Source organism: Choloepus didactylus, chromosome 2 (genome assembly GCF_015220235.1).
Source record: "Choloepus didactylus isolate mChoDid1 chromosome 2, mChoDid1.pri, whole genome shotgun sequence".
Taxonomy (NCBI): domain Eukaryota; kingdom Metazoa; phylum Chordata; class Mammalia; order Pilosa; family Megalonychidae; genus Choloepus; species Choloepus didactylus.
In genome coordinates this window covers 189,818,054-189,839,063 of record NC_051308.1, presented here as the reverse complement: position 1 = coordinate 189,839,063, position 21,010 = coordinate 189,818,054, and the positions used below count along the sequence as shown (strand labels likewise).

Below are 21,010 nucleotides of genomic sequence, written 5' to 3'. Positions count from 1 at the left end.
GACAAACTATCTAAGCTTTGATTTACTCATCTCCAAAATGGGAATAATTAAAACTTGTTGTGGAGTGATGTGTGGATATTAAATGAGGTAACACGTGGAGAATCTCCACCTTGTACATAGTAGGTACTTATCAAACGTGGGTTGATCTCTTTATCTTCTTTACTCACAGCCTACAAGCTTATACACCAGAAATGTCAATTAATATATGTTCTCACAAATCCCTCAGCTGCTCTCATTCTCTAATTTTCCAGATTCAGAACCAGGAGCCAAGAGCCCAGTCTCTGTTGAGGCTGCTGCATCACCTGCCACATAGTAATGATAGTAATCCTTGATCATTTCTGCTGGCTCTGAGCCAGATACTGTCCTAAGCAACTTCCATGGCATGGATTCACTCATTTAACTGTCACAATTACCCTATGAAGTGATCCTTTTATAGTTCCCATTTTATAGATGAGAAAACCAAGTCACAGGGAGGTTAAACAACTTACCCAGAGAGTAAGTGGGCAGGGGTGGAATTCCAGCTCAGTCAATCTACATTTCAGAGCCTGGCTTTCAGCTCGATTGCCTTTCATCATGGCCAAAGTCATCTAAGAGGGCCAGAGCACCTGGAGAAAATTCCTGACCATGCAGGCGGGGCACCAGAGACTGCAGTCCCAACACTGCCCACTGGGAGGGTAGCTTCCTTTCTCTGGGCTCCTTTGTGGAATGAGGGGGTCAGGTAATGAGGGGCCTGGTAAGGCTCCTTTGGGAACCACCATTGCTACTCATGCCACGTGATAAGCGTTTCTCTGTGGAGTAGTAACACTAGTGTGATGAAATGGGGCATGCACTGAACTTGGGTACAGCATGCCTTGGTCCAAACCCTGGTTCTTGGGCAGGTTGTTCGTGAGACTTTGGACAAGTTACCTAACAATATTAGCTAACATTTGCTGAACACTTATTTGTGCCAAACACTGTTTTTAGGAACTCACATGTAGAAACTGCTATCATCCCCATTTTACAGATGGGGAAAATGAAGCACAAAGAGGTTAAGTAACTTACTCAAATCAAACTACTAGTGAATGGTCAAACTCTTACTCCAGAGCTCACACTCCTAATGGTCACAATTACTGCTTTTTCTTACCCCAGAGAGCCCGTAAATTGGGTAAATACTCCTTGCCTCATAAGGATTGTTGTGAGCCTTCAGTAACATGGTGGAGATGGAAGTGCTTTATAAAATATCAACTCTTAACCAATCATGAGATGTTATGATAAAACTGTGATTTGCATCTTCACCTAGAAGACTTGTGCCTCCACACATTTTAGAGTTATTGTCTGGATTGACTGGAATGAGCCAGTCCATGAGCATTCCTGTGGGCGCTTGTTATATGCCAGACTCTGTGCTGAGACTTGTAAACCCAGAGATGACTTAGAAACTTGCACTCTAATAGGAAGAACAGACCAAGAAATTGACAGTTACCAGGGTCTACTGATGCTGGGGGGAAGCATAGGGATACCATTGGAACACAGATATCCAGTAATTGGGGATGGAGGGAAGGCTTTCTGGAACCTAGTAGGAGAAACTCAATGAAAGAGTCTAAAGGGAACATCTAGTCAGAAGGACCGGAGCATGCAAAAGCACAGAGGTACTCGTGCCATTCTCATGTGGCTTGGAAGAAGCATGATTTTTAATGGATAAACAGAAACCCAATGGGGACAGGCAAGTTATCCAACACCTCCCAGCAAGTCAAGCCACAGACTAGCCAATTGTCTTTTCCAATGTGATGGCAGGAAAAAGAATATATTGTTCTTCTTTTCCCTTCTGAGTCTGTCTTTGAGGGCAATCAATGTAGCAAAGCAAGCAACATAGTGATAGATCACAGCAACCTGAATGGCATTTGTTTGCTGCAAAGAGATAAATAATGCATTACACCTGCTGTTTTCCACCTGATGCTTTTAATCTGAGGGATGACAGAGACTTGCTGCATTCTGGCACCTCGAGAGTGAAGCTGCCTGGTTCTGTCTTAGAGCCACATTTATATAACATCTCCACAGAAGCGTGAGGACAACTTGCACACCTGCACCACAGCCAAGGCCAGGTGGGAAACAAGCAGTAGACACGGTGGCCAGATACATGGCCTCTGGGCTCCTGGCCTGCCCAGTGGGCAGAAAAACAGCACTTCTCGGGATCAGACTAAAGTGGAAAGGAACCCACAGGACCCAGTTATAACTTGGGAGTCTTGACTGATTTGCATCTCCCTGTTTTCCATTTTCAAGTCTAGGTAGGTCATTTGGCCTTTTTAAGCAGAATCTTGCTGCTGGAGACACAAGGCCTCCCTTCTTTCTCAATGCCCTCTTTGCTTTGTCTGGGTAATCCCTACTCACCTTTTCAGACTCAGCTCTAGTATCCCTTTCCTGACCCCAAAGAAGCCTTCTCTGACCTTAGTGCCCTCTATCAGTATCCTCACCACGTAGGACAAAGATTGTCTGTTTGCTCACTCATTTGCCTACTCTTGACTGTAAGCTCATTGAAGGCAAGCACTGCACATTAGTTCTCTTCATTTTCCAGATGCCTAGCACATAGTAAGAAATCATTATATACTTATCAAAGTTGTTTGAAATGTTCTTAAAGTGTTCTGATGTATTCTTAAGGCTTTGCAATCTTGGCATCAGAGAAGAGCTTAAATGACCACTGGTCAAGTCTTCAAAGTTTTCTACTGTACCCTTGACAGGAAAACATCCAGCATCTGCTTGGTCCCACTACCTTATGAGACAACTCATTTCTCCTTAGTGTCTAACCACCATAAAGACCTATCTTATGTCAAGTCTAAACCTGTCTTCCTGTAGCTTCTACCCTTTGGTCCTAGCAATTGCAACCACACAGACAAGCCTAATTCCTCCTCTTCAAAATAACTCTCCAGAATTGAATTCAGTTCTAATGGTCTCTCCTAAAAGAGATATTTCTTCTTTTCTTCAGGTAAACATCCCCCAACCCTCAAACATTTCTCAAAGGATGTGGCTTTGAATTTCTTCACCCTAGTGCTTACTCTTCCCTGATCATACCTATTTTCTTATTTCTTTTTTAAACTGTGGCTCCCAGAACTTCACTCTGGGCTTCTTTAACCTATATAGAGGAAAGTGAGATTATCCCTTCCTTCTTTTAGCAATTATAATTTTCACTGGCTCGTCACCTGGCTTTATTGCCCTATTCAACTGGCAGTTGTCTAAAACCATAAGGCCTTTTTCTCTTGTTCTCCTGCTAAGCTGTGCCCTTTCCTCACTGTGCTATTGTACTTGGCATTTGGTCTCCAGGTAGGATGTTATCACTTATTTGCTATACTTAGCCTGTGTATCCATCCAGACTTCTGAAGGCTTTTTGCATCCCAACTATTTATGTGAGATATACATGACTTATATCAGTTTCTTATTCCAGGGAGATATGATGAGCCTGGCTAAGTCCACATCCAAGGCACTGACAAAGGCATTGACTGAGACAGGGCAGCAGCCAGTGCCCTATGGGAGGCCATCAGAGGTTCTCAGTGGGACTGTGGTATTCAACATCTGGTCCCAGAATGCGCTGCACAGAAATCATCTGGGATTCATGGTTAAAATATGATGTATTATGCTTTCTCAGAAATACTGAAGCAGAACTGAAAGCACTGGGAACCTGTTTTTTGTAATCAAAATACATGAAACTCCAGATGATTTTGATGGGCAGCCAGGTTTAGGATTCTTCAAGTCCAGAGTTTACCAGGTTCAAAAACCCAACTCAAACTCCATTTTGATCTGGTCCAAAGTTGACATCTAAGGAGTCCAGCCTGATGGGATGGGGTGTTAAGACATGGTAGAGCATTGCCTGATTCTACACATACAGTCTGTCCATCCATGTCACACACCCATCTGGGCATGTTCTGCACAATTGCTCCAGACTTCTCCTGCTCCTTCTGTCCTCCTCTACCCTTTGCTTTCATCTCTCTGCTTCTGTGTCCTGGCCTCTAATACCAGTATCAACAACCAAATTTGAGCATCAGGTTTGAATTTCCTATCCCCACACCCACCCCAGCTTCCTGATCTTGACTTTGCACTGGTTCTCTGCACCTCTGATTTTAGCATCTCCCACCACTTCTGTTGAGATACTCTTCTTCTAGGCATTGTAAACCGAAGCAAGCAACTCTCACAGTAAAAATTAATCTTCATTTCATATATTTCCCCAAACCTGATCACTTCTTAAGGGCTGGACCTCACATATTCAGATTTGCATCATATTTCTATTAGTCTTATTCCTATGGCATCTACATTGCCCAGCACACTATGTGCTGGGATGGTACATAGTAGGTGCTTACTAAATTTTTCTCTCCGAAAGCAGAATTATTGAGTCTGATGTAAAAACTGGATTTCATGAAATACCTCAGGCTTCTGAACAAGACAGGCTTGAGTTTGAATCTCAGCTCCACTATTTTTAGCTGAATGGCCTTAGGCAAGGTCATTAACCTTAATGAACCTTGGCGTTTCAACCATAGATGAGAAATGTGGATTAGGTGTCTAAGAGCACTTGTAGCTCTTAAGTTCTATGATTATCTGTAAGTCACAGACCTCCCATTGCTAGCTGGTACCCTACTTCAGGGTCCTCAGAAGGCAGTTCTTTACAGTTAAGTCATGCTGCTCAAATCAAGCTGGAATTCTCTTCTCCCAGCAGCATCTTGCAGGCTGTTGGCAGACTCTTCATGAACATAATCACTCCACAGGTATCCTTCAGCTTCCATTAATCACCCAGTCCTGTCCTTTTAATTTGGCAGCACTCCACTACTCACCTAAGTAATCACTCCAGCTTCTGCCCATGAATTCCTTTCATCCACTTTTGTTTATCACTGTTGAAGCATTTTTTAATCAAAACAATTAGATATGCTAAATCTTCTTCAATTAGTAATGCATTAAAAAATTAAAAGTGCTTGAATGGAAAAAAACAGAAGAAGCCCTCTGCTTGGTGCTGAGTGCTGTTACTGGCAGCATCACTCCCCCAAGTAATTTCAGCTCAGATTTTATTCAGAAACTGATATTCACAGAGTCACAGAGAACGATGACCCAAATAGGCCTTGGCAATAAACAAGTCCAAGCGCTTCTTTCTTTAGACAGAGAAACTGAAGCTCTATGGGGTCATGGGACTCATCTGAACTCATACCTAGTCAATGACTAGGATTTGAATTCAGGATTCCTGACTTTTAAGATTCCTTTGATCAGAAGCCCTTACCAAAGATCTCATAGTATTCATTTATGCACTCATTTTTTAATTCATCAATCATTTATTCTGAAAATACTTACTGAAGTCCTACTGTGGGGCTATGCTCATGAGAGAGTGGGGAAGAGTACAAAAGTCCTGGACCTCAGAGTTTTCAGTTTAATGGGCAAAATTTGATGCTTGATACCCCCTTGAAAAAATTGAATTCAATGCTTAGCTCAATCAAATTATTGGCTTAAATTATGTCTCCTTTGTAGCTGGCAAAATAACAGTGACTAATAATAATTGATTTGTAATTGTAGTAAAATTGATGATGTTCCAAAATACAAATAGATTATCATATCCCAGTTTACAACCTTCTAAAGGACCTCCTTAGTCACCAGGTAGTGTTGAAATAGGTAGCATCATCAATATCTTGCTCCAGTCTACTTTTCCAGCTTCATCTTGCCAGGGTGTCCTCAGGTTGGAAACCCAGCTTTGTCTATTCATGGGCTGTGTGATCAGAGAAACATGACTGTACTGCTTTGAGCATTATTTTCATTTGCAAAATGCAGTTTCCTTGGGAGGTCCTCAGATGTGGATGAACACAGAGATAGCTAATGTGAGACTAAGTTCCTCGCAGGGTCTGAAGGGCAGAAAGAGCCCCCCATTTTGATCCACCCATGTTCTAATAGGACTCTAGCCTCTGTGGCATGCAACGAGGGCCTAGGCCAAAGGAATTGTGCCCAATATGATCATTCAGGCACAAAAAAAGCAAAGAGGGAATTATTCTGATCCAAAAAAATGCTTCATGGAGGAAATGACATTTGCATGGGAGCATGAATAATGAGTCAGCTTTGGGGAGATGGTGGAAAGAAGGAGGGAGGGCATTTGTCCTGAGGGTCAATGTGTGCAAAATCACACAGTGTAAATGGAACCATAGTGAGCCAGGCCCTGTGCTAGGCACAGGGGCATATGAGGATGGAAGAGATGGAATCACCACTTCAAGGAAGCTCAGTGGAGAATGAGCAAGGGGAAAGGGAACTAGCATTTTTGAACATCTAATATGTACAACAGATCTTCCTCTCATTTCAAAAAGTATTTGGGTTGGAACTGTACAGAATAAACTGAAATTGGGGTATAGCCCTGGGATTGGGTCCCAGATCTGTTATATTCCAAAGTTGGGGCAGTCTTACTACTGTGAGCTTGTTTTGCCCTATCAAATGTCTTAGCATATTGGCCTTTTGTTTTTTTCTGTTTATCTGCTGCAGGTGTTAACAGCCACGATGTCAAGAGATGCTTTGGAGGCTCCCTCGGCCTTGGATATGATTTTAAGAATGAATTTGAAATTGGTGGAAGTATATCAGGGGAAAGATGTAGAAAATTTGGATCTGGCAAAAGAGGCAAGTCTCTAGCAATGGACCCCCCAAATTTGAAGCCAGACTCTCCCTTGGATACACAATCAGGATGTACAAGCTAATTTTCTCCACTTAATTTCATTTCAGTTAATAGCTATACTGCTTAGATGGTAAATATCCACAACCAACAACCCATAATGGCTCTATTTTTAATCTACCATATGCTGAAATCATCTTCAAAATACTTAACTTCATAAGGGGTAGCCTCCTAGGTTTCAAGAACTACTAGACAAAGATCCAGGTAAGAATTGGGATGAAAAGAGTTGCATAGAAAGAATCTGGAAAGTGGGCTGTTAGAATGAAGGCCTGTCAGGTTACTGTCCATTGGGAGGAAACAGGTCCACTGAGAAAAAAGAATGTGACACTCAAAATTCAAAGTTCAAAGAATTTTTTTGAAAGAATTGTGCAAGAATAATTTGTGGCATTTCCTGAACAAGCCAACATGAGGTGTTCATTCATTCATTCATCAAACATTTGTTGAGCGTTTTTTCAGGTGAGAGACACAGAGGATGCAGGGATGAAAAAAGAGTTTATAGTGCAGAGGAAAAGAGAGATTTTAAACAGGTATTGCATTAGGTTATTCATGGCTCAGGATCTTAAGTCAAATTAAGTCTTTGATATCCTTTCATCTTTTCTCCATTTACCTGGCAAACACCTGCTTACCTTTCTAGACAACCTACCTTTCTTCCTTACCAGCCCACCTCTACTGTAGATCTGACTGCTTCTTTCTCTGCACCCTCACTGAACCCCATAAAGATACCTGTCATACATAGCACAGTCTTCCCTCAGCAGAGGCTCTCAGAGGGCATGGCTTGGAAGAGGGACCCACTCGCAAGTCCCAGGGACCATAAGCCAATACCAAGGACTTGTGGGTCAGTGGCAGAGACAAACTGAACTGAAGGATTAGACTATTGCAACAGCTTTAAATCTCCAGGAACAACTGGGAGATTTCATTATTAAAGCTGCCCTCCCTCCCTAACTGCTCAGACACATGCCCCACATTCAGGGCGGGCAGCACCAACTACACACGCAAACTTGGTGCACCAATTGGACCCCACAAGACTCACACCCCTACTCACCACAAAGACAAAGTGGAGGAGAACTAGCTTGAAGGGAATAGGTGGCTCATGGACGTCACCAGCTGGTTAGTTAAAGTGTACTCCATGAAGCTGTAGATCTGACAAATTAGAGATAAGTGTTTGAATCAGTTTACATATCCTAAAAGAACCCTATCAAGTTAAGCAAATGCCAAGAGGTCAAAAACAATGAAAATTTTAAAGCATATGAAAACACCAGACGATATGGATAACCCAAACCCAAACACCCAAATCAAAAGATCAGAGGAGATGCAGTACTTGGAGCAATTAATCAAAGAACTAAAGACAAACAATGAGAGCATGGCACAGGATATAAAAAGGACATGAAGAAGACCCTAGAAGAGCATAAAGAAGAAATTGCAAGAGTAAATAAAAAAAATAGAAGACATTATGGAAATAAAAGAAACTGTCAACCAAATTAAAAAGATTCTGCATACTCATAGTACAAGACCTGAGGAAGCTGAACAGTGGATCAGTGACCTTGAGGATGACAGAACGGAAAATGAAAGAACAAAAGAAAGAATAGGGAAAAAAATTGAAAAAATCAAAATGGACCTCAGGGATATGATAGATAAAACAAAACATCCAACTATAAGACTCATTGGTGTTCCAGAAGGGGAAGAGAAGGGTAAAGATCTAGGAAGAGTATTCAAAGAAATTGTTGGGGAAAACTTCCCAAATCTTCTAAACACCATAAATACACAAATCATAAATGCCCAGCAAACTCCAAATAGAATAAATCCAAATAAACCCACTTTGAGACATATTCTGATCAGATTGTCAAAGAGCAAGTTCTGAAAGCAGCAAGAGAAAAGCAATTCACCACTTACAAAGGAAACAGCATAAGACTAAGTGGTGACTACTCAGCAGCTACCATGGAGGCGAGAAGGCAGTGGCATGACATATTTAAAATTCTGAGAGACTAACTGAGCCATCTCGACAGGTGAACTCGCTGCCCTCCCCCCTACATGGGACCCGACTCCCAGGGGTGTAAATCTCCCTGGCAATGCAGAATATGACTCCCAGGATGAATGTGGACCCAGCATCGTGGGACTGAGAGTATCTTCTTGACCAAAAGGGGGATGCAAAATGAGACGAAATAGTTTCAGTGGCTGAGAGATTTCAAATGGAGTCGAGAGGTCACTCTGGTGGACATTCTTATGCACTATATAGATAACACCTCTTAGGTTTTAATGTATTGGAATAGCTAGAAGTAAATACCTGAAACTACCAAACTCCAACCCAGCAGTCTGGATTCCTGAAGACAATTATATAATAATGTAGATTACAAGGGGTGACAGTGTGATTGTGAAGACCTTGCGGATCACACCCCCTTTATCTAGTGTATGGATGAGTAGAAAAATGGGGATAAAAACTAAAGGACAAATGGGGTGGGATGGGGGGATGATTTGGGTGTTCTTTTCTCACTTTTATTTTTTATTCTTGTTCTGATTCTTTCTGATGTAAGGAAAATGTTCAGAGATAGATTGTGGTGATGAACGCATAACTATGTTATCATACTGTGGACAGTGGATTGTATACCATGGATGATTGTATGGTGTGTGAATGTATTTCAATAAAACTGAATTTAATAAAAAAAAAAATTCTGAGAGAGAAAAATTGCCAACCAAGAATTCTTTATCCAGCAAAGCTCTCCTTCAAATTTGAGGGAGAGCTTAAATTTTTCACAGACAAATGTTGAGAGATTTTGCTAATAATTTTGCCATACTTGAGATACTAAAGGAAGCCCTACTGACAGAGAAACAAAGAAAGTAGAGAGCGGTACGGAGAAAAGTTCAGTACTAAAGAGATTCAGTATGGGTACGTTAAAGGACATTAAGAGAGAGAGGAAAAAATATATCTGACAAACATAAACCACATAAACCAAAGGATAGGATGGCTGATTCAAGAAATGCCTTGACAGTAATAACATTGAATGTAAATGGATTAAACTCCCCAATTAAAAGATATAGATTGGCAGAATGGATAAAAAAAATGAGCCATCAATATGTTGCATACAAGAGACTCATCTTAGACACAGGGACACAAAGAAATTGAAAGTGAAAGGATGGAAAAAAAATATTTCATGCAAGCTACAGCCAAAAGAAAGCAGGTGTAGCAATATTTATCTCAGATAAAATAGACTTTAAATGCAAGGATGTTATGAGAGACAAAGAAGGCCACTACATACTAATAAAAGGGGCAATTCAACAAGAAGAAATAACAATCATAAATGTTTATGCACCCAATCAAGGTGCCACAAAATACATGAGACAAACACTGGCAAAACTAAAGGAAGCAATGGATGTTTCCACAATAATTGTGGGAGACTTCAACACATCACTCTGTCCTGTAGATAGACCAACCAGACAGAAGACCAATAAGGAAAATGAAAACCTAAACAATCTGATAAATGAATTGGATTTAACAGACTTATATAGAAAGATAACTGTCAGAGCATCTGTAATATTTTATAGCACCATTTGGCATGTGAATGAATGAATGACCATCTCTCCAGATGCCATCCTCTCTAGATGCCATGCTCCATCTACTGGGCTCTGCTCTCCTCACACTGTCTGCTCTATCACTGAGGATGAGACTATTTCTAAGTCTTGTTCCTTCTCTTCTGCCTTGTACTAGCAAGGTAGAAGAATGGGAGGGAGGCAGCTCTAAGGAGAGCACATGGCTGAAGTTTGCCAACTAGTCCTTTGGTTTTGGAGAAATGAGCTAATGCACAGATATACTCTTATTGGCAGATGGCAAGGAGAATTCCATGGCTGTGGAAGACATCATTTCTCGGGTGAAAGGTGGCAATTCTGGCCCAGTTGGTGTCTTGACCCAAAACAGTAGCATCGTTACGTACCGTTCCTGGGGGAGATCATTAAAGTATAATCCTGTTGTTATCGATTTTGAGGTAAGTCTTTTCGCAGTTGAAGAAACTACGTCCACAAGGAATGAAAGTGAAGCAGACCAGGTCATTTCATATTTCTTATTATGAGCCCATCAAAGAGCAAGATTAAGTGTAATGGGACACCAAACTGGTGGCCTTCCCCATGCGTGGCTCTGGGGAGTGCATGGCTTTTGGCCCAGCCACAGGGGAGCTGGGATTGGAAATTTAGTGTCTGGCCGGTGTCTAGTTTTATACTGGTTGTCTAGAATTTCTTCAGGTTTAGGTCACATTAAACAAGTAAGTTTGCACTTGTATATAAAACACTTCAAAAATATCCTCTGCTAAATCAGGAGTCAGCAAAAGTTTTCTGTGAAGGGCCAGAATAGTAAATATTTTAGGCTTTGTAGGCCACATGCAGCCTCTGTCACATGTTCACCTTATTTTATTACTATTATTTTTAAAATCCTTTAAAACTGAAAAAAAAAACATCATTCTTTGCTCAAAGGCCACAGAAAACAAGCTGTGGGTTGAATTTAACCCCAGGCCACCCCTGCCCTAAACTATCTTATCTCCTCATCACAGTAAATCTTGGCACAGGCATTATTCTCCCCATTGAAAAGATTAGGAGGCTCTAAGAGTTCAAGTGCATTGTTTAAGGTCACAAAGCTCATACATGATGTGAAGGTGCCTAGATTTCAGAACTTTGGGCTTCAAATCCTGTTCTCATTTCCTTCTATCCTAGCACCTTCCTTGGAGCAGTAGTACTCAATCACTGGAAGTGATTTGGCCCCCCAGGGGATATTTTTCAATGTCTAGAGACATTTTTGATTGTCCCAACTGAGAGGTTTCTAGTGAGTAGAGGCCAGAGATGCTGCCGAGTATCCTGCAGATAGCCCCCCAAACAAAGAATTATCTGGTCCCCAAAGTCAGTGGTGTTGAGGTTGAGAAATCCTGCCTTAAAGCACTAACCTCATAAAAGGAGGAAAAACTGTATTCAAACTATAAAGGAAATGGACTGTTCTGCCAGTTGTCAAACTACTTCTGTCAATATTCAGAATAGTCCATTAAAAAATAATAAGTTCTGTTTTGAGCTTTTAAACAAAATATCATTGCTTTCTTGCCCATTTTCTCCCCACCCTTGCCCATTTTTTTTCCTCCATACATAATCCCAACTTGGATACATTCCTCCTCTTAAAACATATACCAACAGTTAAGCCTGAAAGTCATTATTATAATACCTTGCTTTCTATGAAGAAAGAGGTCGATGGATTAACCCTGATTTCATTTCTTCTCCAATAAGTAAGGGACAATTTTCACACACCTCTAGTTCACACAGGGTCTGAAAATTGCTATCATCAAGCTATTAGTGATTTGGACAAAAACTGTAAAATTGGTATCAGGAGTAACAGACACACATTCACAGGCAAGAAGTGAACTTTGTGTTTTCGTCTTGAACGAAACTTCATGGGGCAGTCTGAGATGCATGATTGGGAGAAGACCAAAGGGTGCCTTTCAGGAGAAGAACCCAGGGCTTTGGGGTGACAAAGACATAGTTCGGCTCATGGCTCAGTCACCTTCTTGAATTTGGGCTAGTGACTTTGCTGACTGATCCTCAGTTTCCTGTTCTATACCAGGGAGATAATAAAACTTTACATTACAAGGGTGGGGAGAGAAGAGTAGGTACTTAGTAAAACACTTTGAGAAAACAGGTTCCTTAGAAGTTAAGTAACCTACCCAAGATCTCACGGCCAGTAAATGGCAGAGCCCCACATGGTTCCTGTGTGACTGATTCTAATAAACACGGTCCCTTCACAATCCTGTGTCGTTCCCTGAGCAACGTGGACTCCATGCATTAAGCCACTGGTGCATTTTAGAGCAGGGAAGCTGTGCTTTAAAAAAAAAGAATGTTCTCAGGAACATGAAGGATGAATGGAAGGAGAGAGAGATTACAGACTAGGAAACAAGTCAAGGTTATTTTGGGGGGGAGGGTATGGGGATGCAGTGGGTAGGGGGCTGATGCTCAGAGTGCGAACAGTACCTTATTCACTTGCATATCCCCAGAGCTTAGCAATGCCTTATATATGGCAGGTACTTTGATGAGCTGAATGAGTCATACCACCTTATGTCATGATGTTCTGTTACGTCATGTCATGTTATGTGTTGCTATGTGTTACATTATGCTCTGCTGTTATATATTTCTGTTATGTTACGTGATGTTATGTGCTGTGCCATGTGTTATGTGATGTTTCATTGTGTTATAGTGTGTTGTATTATGTGTTGTATTGTGTTATATTATTATATCACATCACTTGTCTTCTCTCAATTGGCTTCCTCACTTGTAAAATGAGGACAAGATGATTGCCAATATCTTTTCAAGCTCTAACATTTTATGATTCCATGTTTCCACCTCTTTCCCCTCCCCTAAGTTCCCACCAGCCCTCCCCAGGGAAGGCTCCCTTTTTTCTCCTGAGGGCTCTGGGAGGGAGAAGTGAGAGACAGGGGACTAGTGCTGCACCCCACTGGAATGTCAGAGGGAAATTGACCAACAGTCCGGGATTTTCCTTGAAGTAAGAGTCACCTTTACCCAGGGCCATGGGGCAGTCCATTCTGCACTGAATTCCTGGCAGTGGGGACTAAATTCCCTAAACTTCCAGTAAGTGATCCTCTCTCCCTGGCTGGGGACCTGGCCAGTCCTGGCATGACCTGCCTGGTGACCTCAGTCGCAGCCCCTGACCACAGTCCAAGGACTGTTTGCCTCAGGTCTTCTGTACACATTTCCAGGAACCCTTTCAGGGCTACTGCAGGTGCCCTCGGTTGATTTATCTTTCCAGAAAAATGAGGTTTCCCCAGTGTGACTTGCTCTGTGACTTTGGCAAATCATTCCCCCTCTCTGGGCCTCAGGTTCCACTTCTGTAAAATGAGAGACCTGGAGAAGATCTTTCATTTTATGATTGTGTATTAAAATATATAGCATGGTAAGTGTGCTGAAGAGAACTGCTTATAAATGCAATTTTAAAAACATAGGCTTTAAATTTTTTTTTTTACTATCATCACATCTAGCTAATAAAATTGGTACTTTATTTTACATAACTCTTACTTTTTACAATGGTATCTCACATTCATTACTTCTTTTGATCCTCATAAGAACTTTAAGAAACAGGTACTGTTCCCATTTTATAAATAAGGAAGCTCAGGTTTAGAAAAGGACAGTTAAGAATCCTTGGTCACACCAGCATTTATTTAGCTTTTACTATGTGACAGGCACTGTGCTAAGCATTTTCTCCTATATCTTCTCCTTTAATAAACCTGGAGGATGGGATGACTGTTGTCACTTTACAGATGAGGGAAGGGAGGCTCAGTGTATAATGAATATGCCAAAGATCACACAGCTTGGAAATAGTAGAGCTGGGATTCAAAACCTGGTTTTCCGGCCACTACTTCTCAACTAGGGGTGATTTTGCCCTCCTGGGAACATTTGACAATGTCCGCAGACATTTTTGGTTGTCACAACTAGAGGGTTTCTACTGGCATCTAGTAGATAGAGGCCAGGGGTTCTGCTCAACATCCTACAATGCACAGGACAACCCCCCACACCAAACAAAGAATTATCCAGGCTAAAAATATAAATGGTGCAAAGGTTGAGAATCCCTGGACTGCAGTCATGCCCGGAATGGGTTGCCTGAAACAGAAATGACAGCCCCCTATATCCAACCACAATACCTACACCATTAGGGTAAGTGCAGAAGGGCAATTAAACTATCTGTGAAGGACCTTATTCATTCCTCCATTGAGGGTTGAAAATCTTAGACACACACACGCACATAAATGCTTTATACTCTTCCTGCTTCCTGCTGGAGGATGAGTTGGCACAGGTGGCTTCTAAACTCTCTTCCTACTCTGGGATTGCAGAGAGTACAGCTTTTAGAATTGAATAGGTTCGTGTTCAGAGTGGCTCTTGCACTTAATAATTGTGTGATACTAAGCTAGTTGCTTGAGCTTTCTGAACTTCCATTTCTTCCTCTGTAAACTGGGAGGTTTAGCTCCTGCTTCACAGAGTTGCTACAAGGATCCAATACAGTTTAATAAAGTTGGGTGACCTGTATTGTGCCTGGCATGAAACAGGCCTTCAAAAAGCTCTGCAGCCAGGTCCTGGGATCTGGGAAGGAGGCCAGAGGCCAGGGAGAGCCCTGTGTTCTTTTTGTGCCCACAGGTGCAGCCCATCCATGAGCTGCTGCGGCACACGAATATGGGTCCCCTGGAGGCCAAACGCCAGAACCTACGCAAGGCCTTGGACCAGTACCTGCTGGAGTTCAATGCCTGCCGCTGTGGGCCCTGCTTCAACAAAGGGGAGCCCATCCTTGAGGGCACCAGCTGCAGATGCCAGTGCCCCCTGGGTCGCCAGGGCCCTGCCTGTGAGAAAATGGTGCAAGAAGGTAAGGCCCATGCATGTTCACTCAGGTTCAAGACTGGCTCAACTCAAAGGGGAAAGCTGCAGAAAGGACGGTGTTCCCAGCCTCTCCTTTCTGTGCTCTCTCTCCCATTGCCCTGGGAACCAACCATTGACTCCACACTTTTAACAGTCTTTGTGCTTTCTCTCTGTCACCAAAATCTTCTCTCAGATGAGGTTTCTCTTCTCTCAGAGGTTTCTCACCAAAGTGTACATGGCCAATAGGACTCCTTTCTGGAGGGATATGTAGGAGTCACTGTGGTGTAAGGGATAATGAGTAAAGGTGAGGTTAGGACAAGTAAGGTTCAAATGCATATAGCTGCATCAGGGAAGAAAGTTATCAAACAAGGGTTAGGAATCTATTCTTTGAAGATGGAGTCAGGGTATCTGGACATGAATCCCAGCTATTTCATTAATTTACTGTGAGACTCAAGCTGATCACCTTTTCTCTCTTGGGCTCAGCTCAGAGTTTCCTTTGAGTTCTAAGAATCTCAATGCATGCTCCCAATCCCTATGCTTCCAATTATCTGGGTGTACAAAACTCTTTATATGTGACATGGAATGATAGCAAAACATACGGGCTTCCGGATCAACACATGAATCAATCTCAATTCACTGTCACAATGAAGAAAATGGAAAGGGAAAAAAGAAAGAAGTCTGTAAGGTGCTATACTTGGGTCCATGAAACCAACTATTGAAGCACAGGGTAGATGGGTGGGAACTGAGTGGCTTGGCAGCCAAGTGTAGACGGCAGACCACGCATTAGTCACTCGGTGTTAATCACCGCTGTTCACTCAGTGAGAGTCAATAGGGTGAAAGGACTAGATTAACAGAAGTAAAGGACTTTCTTCTCTGACATATCAGGACTATTTAAGCTTTGTCCGTGGTGCCACATTTCATCAGGTATTGGCAGTCTGAAGCAGGCAACCAAGGGAAGCTGGGAAACTCACACCTGTGTCCTAAGAGGAAGAGCTAGAAGCATTGGGAATTTTGAGCATGGAAAAGAGAGGACTCAGGAGGCAAAAGTCCCACATGAAGTACCATGTGAGCAGGGATAAATTTGTTTCGAATGGCTACTGAGATTAAGTTGTAGGACTAGTGGAGAGAAAAGGGACTCAGGCTTACCAAGGCACACATTACGGGGTGGGGAAGGTAGGGTGAAGGAAGGAGCTGGACAATCACTCGTCTGTAAGTTGTAGAAGAAATTCATTCATCCAGTGAATGAACTGGATTCCTTCCACCCCAGAGTCTTGGAGTCTGTAGACTAAACAAAGGGAGAGCAACATGATGAACAATTGGGAGCTTGAAGCTTACTTATTATCTTTGGATTGGGACTTGGAATCACGATTCTGCTGATTTTCATCATGAGCATGCCCTGTAAAAAATGCCTTTCTCATAAAGTTGTGTTGAAGATGCTCCATTAACAGGGGAGCTGCCTTGAGTTGGCTCCTTGTATAAATCCCCACTTCTTGGCTGCAAGGAGTAGAAACTGGCTCCCAACAAGATTCCTAGTATCCTATAGGAAGAATTCTTAGCGGGGTGAGCCAAGAAGGTGAGTCAAGCCAGTGTCCTTATGAAGGGGGATACAGAGAATAAAAACCAAGGAGGTCAACTACCAAGGCCAAGCCTGGCATGTGGTCTCTTCTTGTGAACTGAAAAAAACAGGCATTGACTTATAGTGGGTGAATTGGAGGGTGGGGGGAGAAGCCACTCTAGGCTGATTCAGCCCAGGGCCAAGGCCTGGGGCTTTTCTGACTTTTCAGGAAGATTGTGGGCTGGATTTCACCCCCATTTGCCCCACCAGCCAGGCAATATATTGCCAAAGAGACCAAAGGACTCTGAACAAAAATAATAACTGACCCTTATTCTGTGCCAGACACTGTCTCAACACTTCCTGAGTATGAGCTTATTTACTCCCTTATAATAAATATCATTATCCCCATTTTTCAGATGAGGAAACTGAGGCAGGAAGACTAGATAACTTGCTCAAGGTCATCTAGGTGGGGAGTGGCACAGCCAATATTTGAACCCAGGCATTCTGATACCAGTACCCAAACTCTTTTTTTTTTTTAGCATGATTCATTATTTTATTTTACACTTAATAAAAAACAAAAGCCCAAACACAATATACCCCCCATTACAGTTAGGGAGGGGCTCACAGTTTGGAATGCAGATCTGGCTGTTTCTAAAGCAGTCCATATTGGTTCTCTACCCTTAAACTCTCCCCTCAAATATTTAAATCCCAACTACAAAAATGGGGCTGCAAAAGGTTTTTGTATAAAGACAAATGAGATGTTCCTGCTTTCCTTATAGTACAAACACTTATAGTGACTAAAACATGTGAGATTAACAGAGTACCCAAACTCTTAACTGTTACACTCTATGATTTACATCCTAGTGGAGACAAGAGTCAGGAAAAATTGGGGAATGAAAATGGAGGATCTGAGACAATTGCAGTGACTATCATTTTGAGGAGTGGTTATCAGCTTATCCCAGCATAAAGTGACAGATGTGAGCGATGCCTGGATATTATAATGATAGCACTCCAAGGACCCTCAGAAACAGTGACACATAGAGAGAAGAGGGAATGTGGGCAACCTAGAAATACCTCTTCAGTAGTCCAATCCTGGGCTCAGTGGAGGACATGCTGAGTCATATGTACACATAGTGGGCATTGGAGAAGGTGGGACATGATGCCAATGCTCGGGGGTGAGGGCCGGGGGCAGGGGCAGGACCCTCCTTCTTGCAGCTGTGTTCTTCCTGCTAAGACTATAGTCAGTCAGCTGCAGGTGCTCACTGTGTTCCATTCACCTTGCTCTGGGCAGGGTGTGAAAATCTGGTGGCCTTATGGCTCTCACACTGAACTTTCAGCCCTATGCCTGTCAGGTTGGCAAGGAAATCAAGGCTGCAGAGTCAGTCAGCTACTACGGAGACTCACTAAGGGTGGTCCTTAGGGATTTTCCCAGCAAACCTTTGCCTGTGGGGACCAGAATCACAGAGGTAGGAGGAATAAAGGCAGAGAACCATGCTGTTGCTACCCCATCATGAAGTATAATTACAGAGCTGGAAGGGACTTGGAGATAATCTAATCCAATGGTATTCACACTGTGATCTGAGGAGCCTTGCAGTCTTATGGGCTGCCCCAGGGGAGGAATGTGAGTCTGATAGATACCCCAGCTTCAAACAGACTAGCTCTACTTTCATCTGACTTAGACATTGGGGTCCATATGAGATCCCATTTGGGATTAAAAAAAAAAAAAGTGGTGAAATAAATAACTATGAAAAAAAAAACCTCTGGATTAGCCCATCTTTCTCATTTTACAGAGGAGAAAACTCAGGCTCAGAGAGCAGATGGGCTTTCCCAAAGGCACAGAGGCAGTAGGAGCCATTAGCGCAAGGCTCGGGATTAAATGAGGTGGATTTCCAAAGGCAATCCACGGTCCGCACATGCTCTGTGCAGAGATCGTCCACCGTGGCTCTGTTATCAGAATCTGAGGAGGTTCACTTTGCAAACCCTCATAAAATTGCCCAGCAATCGTCTCCATAGATGTGTCTGGCAGACCTTTTTAATGAATCCCCAGTTGGGCTGTGCTCCCTGCTTTTCACACCCTCCAGTAGCTCCATGCCAGAGGAGCCGGCCTCCCGCCTTGCTCTACTATCTATCTTCCATGCAACCGTAGACTGCAATTTCATGAGATGGGCTCCCAGTGGCCTCTTCTCACTCCATTCCGAGTTTCAAATTAAGTGTGAGGTGGCAAGCACAGAGGTCTCGGTTGGCTACACCAAGTCAGTCCCCCGAGAAGGGATTGCAGATGCACTCTAGGGCAATGGGATGGCCCTCCCTCCTTACAGTCCAAGCCGCTCCTTATATGCTAACCTCCTCTCCCCTGGGAAATTATCTCTGCAGGAGTCAAGGCAGCTGGTCACTGGAGCTGCTGGAGCCCCTGGTCTGCATGCAGAGCTGGCACCCGGGAAAGGAGGAGAGAGTGCAACAACCCTGCACCCCAAAATGGAGGCGCCTCGTGTCCAGGACACAAAGTGCAGACTCGGGCTTGCTGAGGGCTTCTGGGAACAGGCTGAGACAGATGCAGAGGATGTCACCACCTACACTGGCTACTGGATAAACATCTATTTCTGCTGAGAGAAAATGCAAATCAACATTTCTCTTTGTCCTGCCAGTTCCCAGGCCTGGGACCAGGCTGTGCCATCTATAACCCACTGTTTCACCACCCATAAAACGCAATCATTCATTCAGCAGCTGCTCGTTGAGTATTAATTAGGATCTGAGTCCTATTCTTGGCACTTTGGAGCATCCAAAACACCTGAGGAGAAAACTCAATACTTGTCTTAGAGAAACTTATAGGCTGTTAGAAGGCCAAGGCTCTTGAAATAATCAATCACTAAAAAAATGTATGATGACAATTATCTTAGTTCTTTTATAACAATATTTGTTCATTCATAGAAATGTCATTACTTGATAGGATAAGACAGACACATTGAAATAATGAGAAAAAAATAAAGATTTATTTGAGTTCCTTCAATTTTTGTTCACTTGGGCGCAACATTTTCTTCTATTCCTTCTATTAATCTTTACTGTTTGCTTTAGTTCTGACCTCAAATATCACATTTCTCCCAATTATTTTCTCATGGCACACTATTCTTCTTCTTCATTGCATGTTTCACAATTAGTACTGATATATTTAGTTCCATATTTCCTGAGGTTATTTATGACCTGTATCTCCCCAGGAGATAAGGACAGGGATCAAGTCCACTTTGCTCAGCACTGTTGCCCCAGCAGGCCAGGACTGTGCCTTGAACATGGCAGGAGTCTCATGAGCATTTGTTAATTGAGTGAATGAATTCAAGTGTCAGTTCAAAGATGTGGTCCATATTGTTCAGCCTGCAGAGAGGCGAGTGGATTTGCAGGGGCCAACCGTAGATAATTGATGCACCTTCCCTGACCCAGCCCTGGGAGAGTCAAGCACACCCTTCAGCCTCAGCATCACCCCTGCAATCCACACGTGCCTCAAACGGAGAATGTATTATGTTGCACTGAATTTTCTGTTTACGCATCTGTTTTCCCTGTTAGACTGTGAGCATCTTGCAGGCAAATCTGCATTCCCAGTCTATAGTGGAGTACTCAAGAAATGTCAGTTGATTCGTAAAATATCGATGCTCCCTATCCTTTCAGAATCCTAATTCTTATTAGAGTACTAATAAGATGAATATACATGAAACCATTGAGGAGATTTTAGGACCACAGGAAGTTAACTGATGAGTTAATGCCAAAATATCGACACACAAATTAAGTACCAAAGGGTAAGTACCAAAGGAGGCCAGGTGGGAGATTTAGCTGTCCATGGGTGGCATGAGGCTTGACCCAGGCCTTGAAGGATTTTTTAAACTAGGGAAAGAGGGAGAAGAAGACATTGAGAGACAGAAATACAACATGAGACAATGCTTGAAGGTGAGAAAGAATATTGAGGGAGGAGTGTAGGTGTACATGTGCTGGGAATGGAGAGTAGGGTAGATAGTGAATGTGAATAAATAAGGTACATAAAACACTTAGCGCAGTCCTTGGCACACAGTAAATTTCTATTAGCGTCACTATTATTATTATGTTATTATTGTTATTGTTTATTAAGCATATAGTTCAGATGAGTTTATTTCTGAACTCTTTAGATCTTCCTCTATCTGAAAGAAGAAAAAAAGGAAAACATACACCCTTATTGCTTGTCATTGTGTCATTTGTTTACTTTTTGCTTTTTAAATTAATTTACATTAATAATTCATTTACATCAAGTGTTTACTGGGTAGTGGCAGTTATATGTTAGAAAGGGACAGGAGGCCAGATTGGCCAGGCCAAGTGGGTAAATAACAAGGGCATTCAGTCTTGATTGAAGAGCAGTCGTTCTCAACATTGGTTGCACATTAGAATCACCAGGGGAGTTTTAAACACCCTGC

General features: G+C 42.5%; 1 protein-coding gene across 1 annotated transcript in view; it reads left to right on the top strand.

Annotated features, from left to right (window-relative positions):
- The window catches only part of C8A (complement C8 alpha chain), a 61,418-nt gene extending 41,834 nt beyond the window's left edge, over positions 1-19,584 (top strand). Inside the window, exons 8-11 of the mRNA XM_037827106.1 lie at positions 6,466-6,597; positions 10,466-10,623; positions 14,810-15,032; positions 18,954-19,584. Of these exons, the coding sequence (XP_037683034.1) occupies positions 6,466-6,597; positions 10,466-10,623; positions 14,810-15,032; positions 18,954-19,105 (665 nt within the window). The 3' untranslated portion in view covers positions 19,106-19,584. The remainder of the gene's footprint in view (positions 1-6,465; positions 6,598-10,465; positions 10,624-14,809; positions 15,033-18,953) is intronic.
- The last annotated feature ends 1,426 nt before the right edge of the window (positions 19,585-21,010 follow it).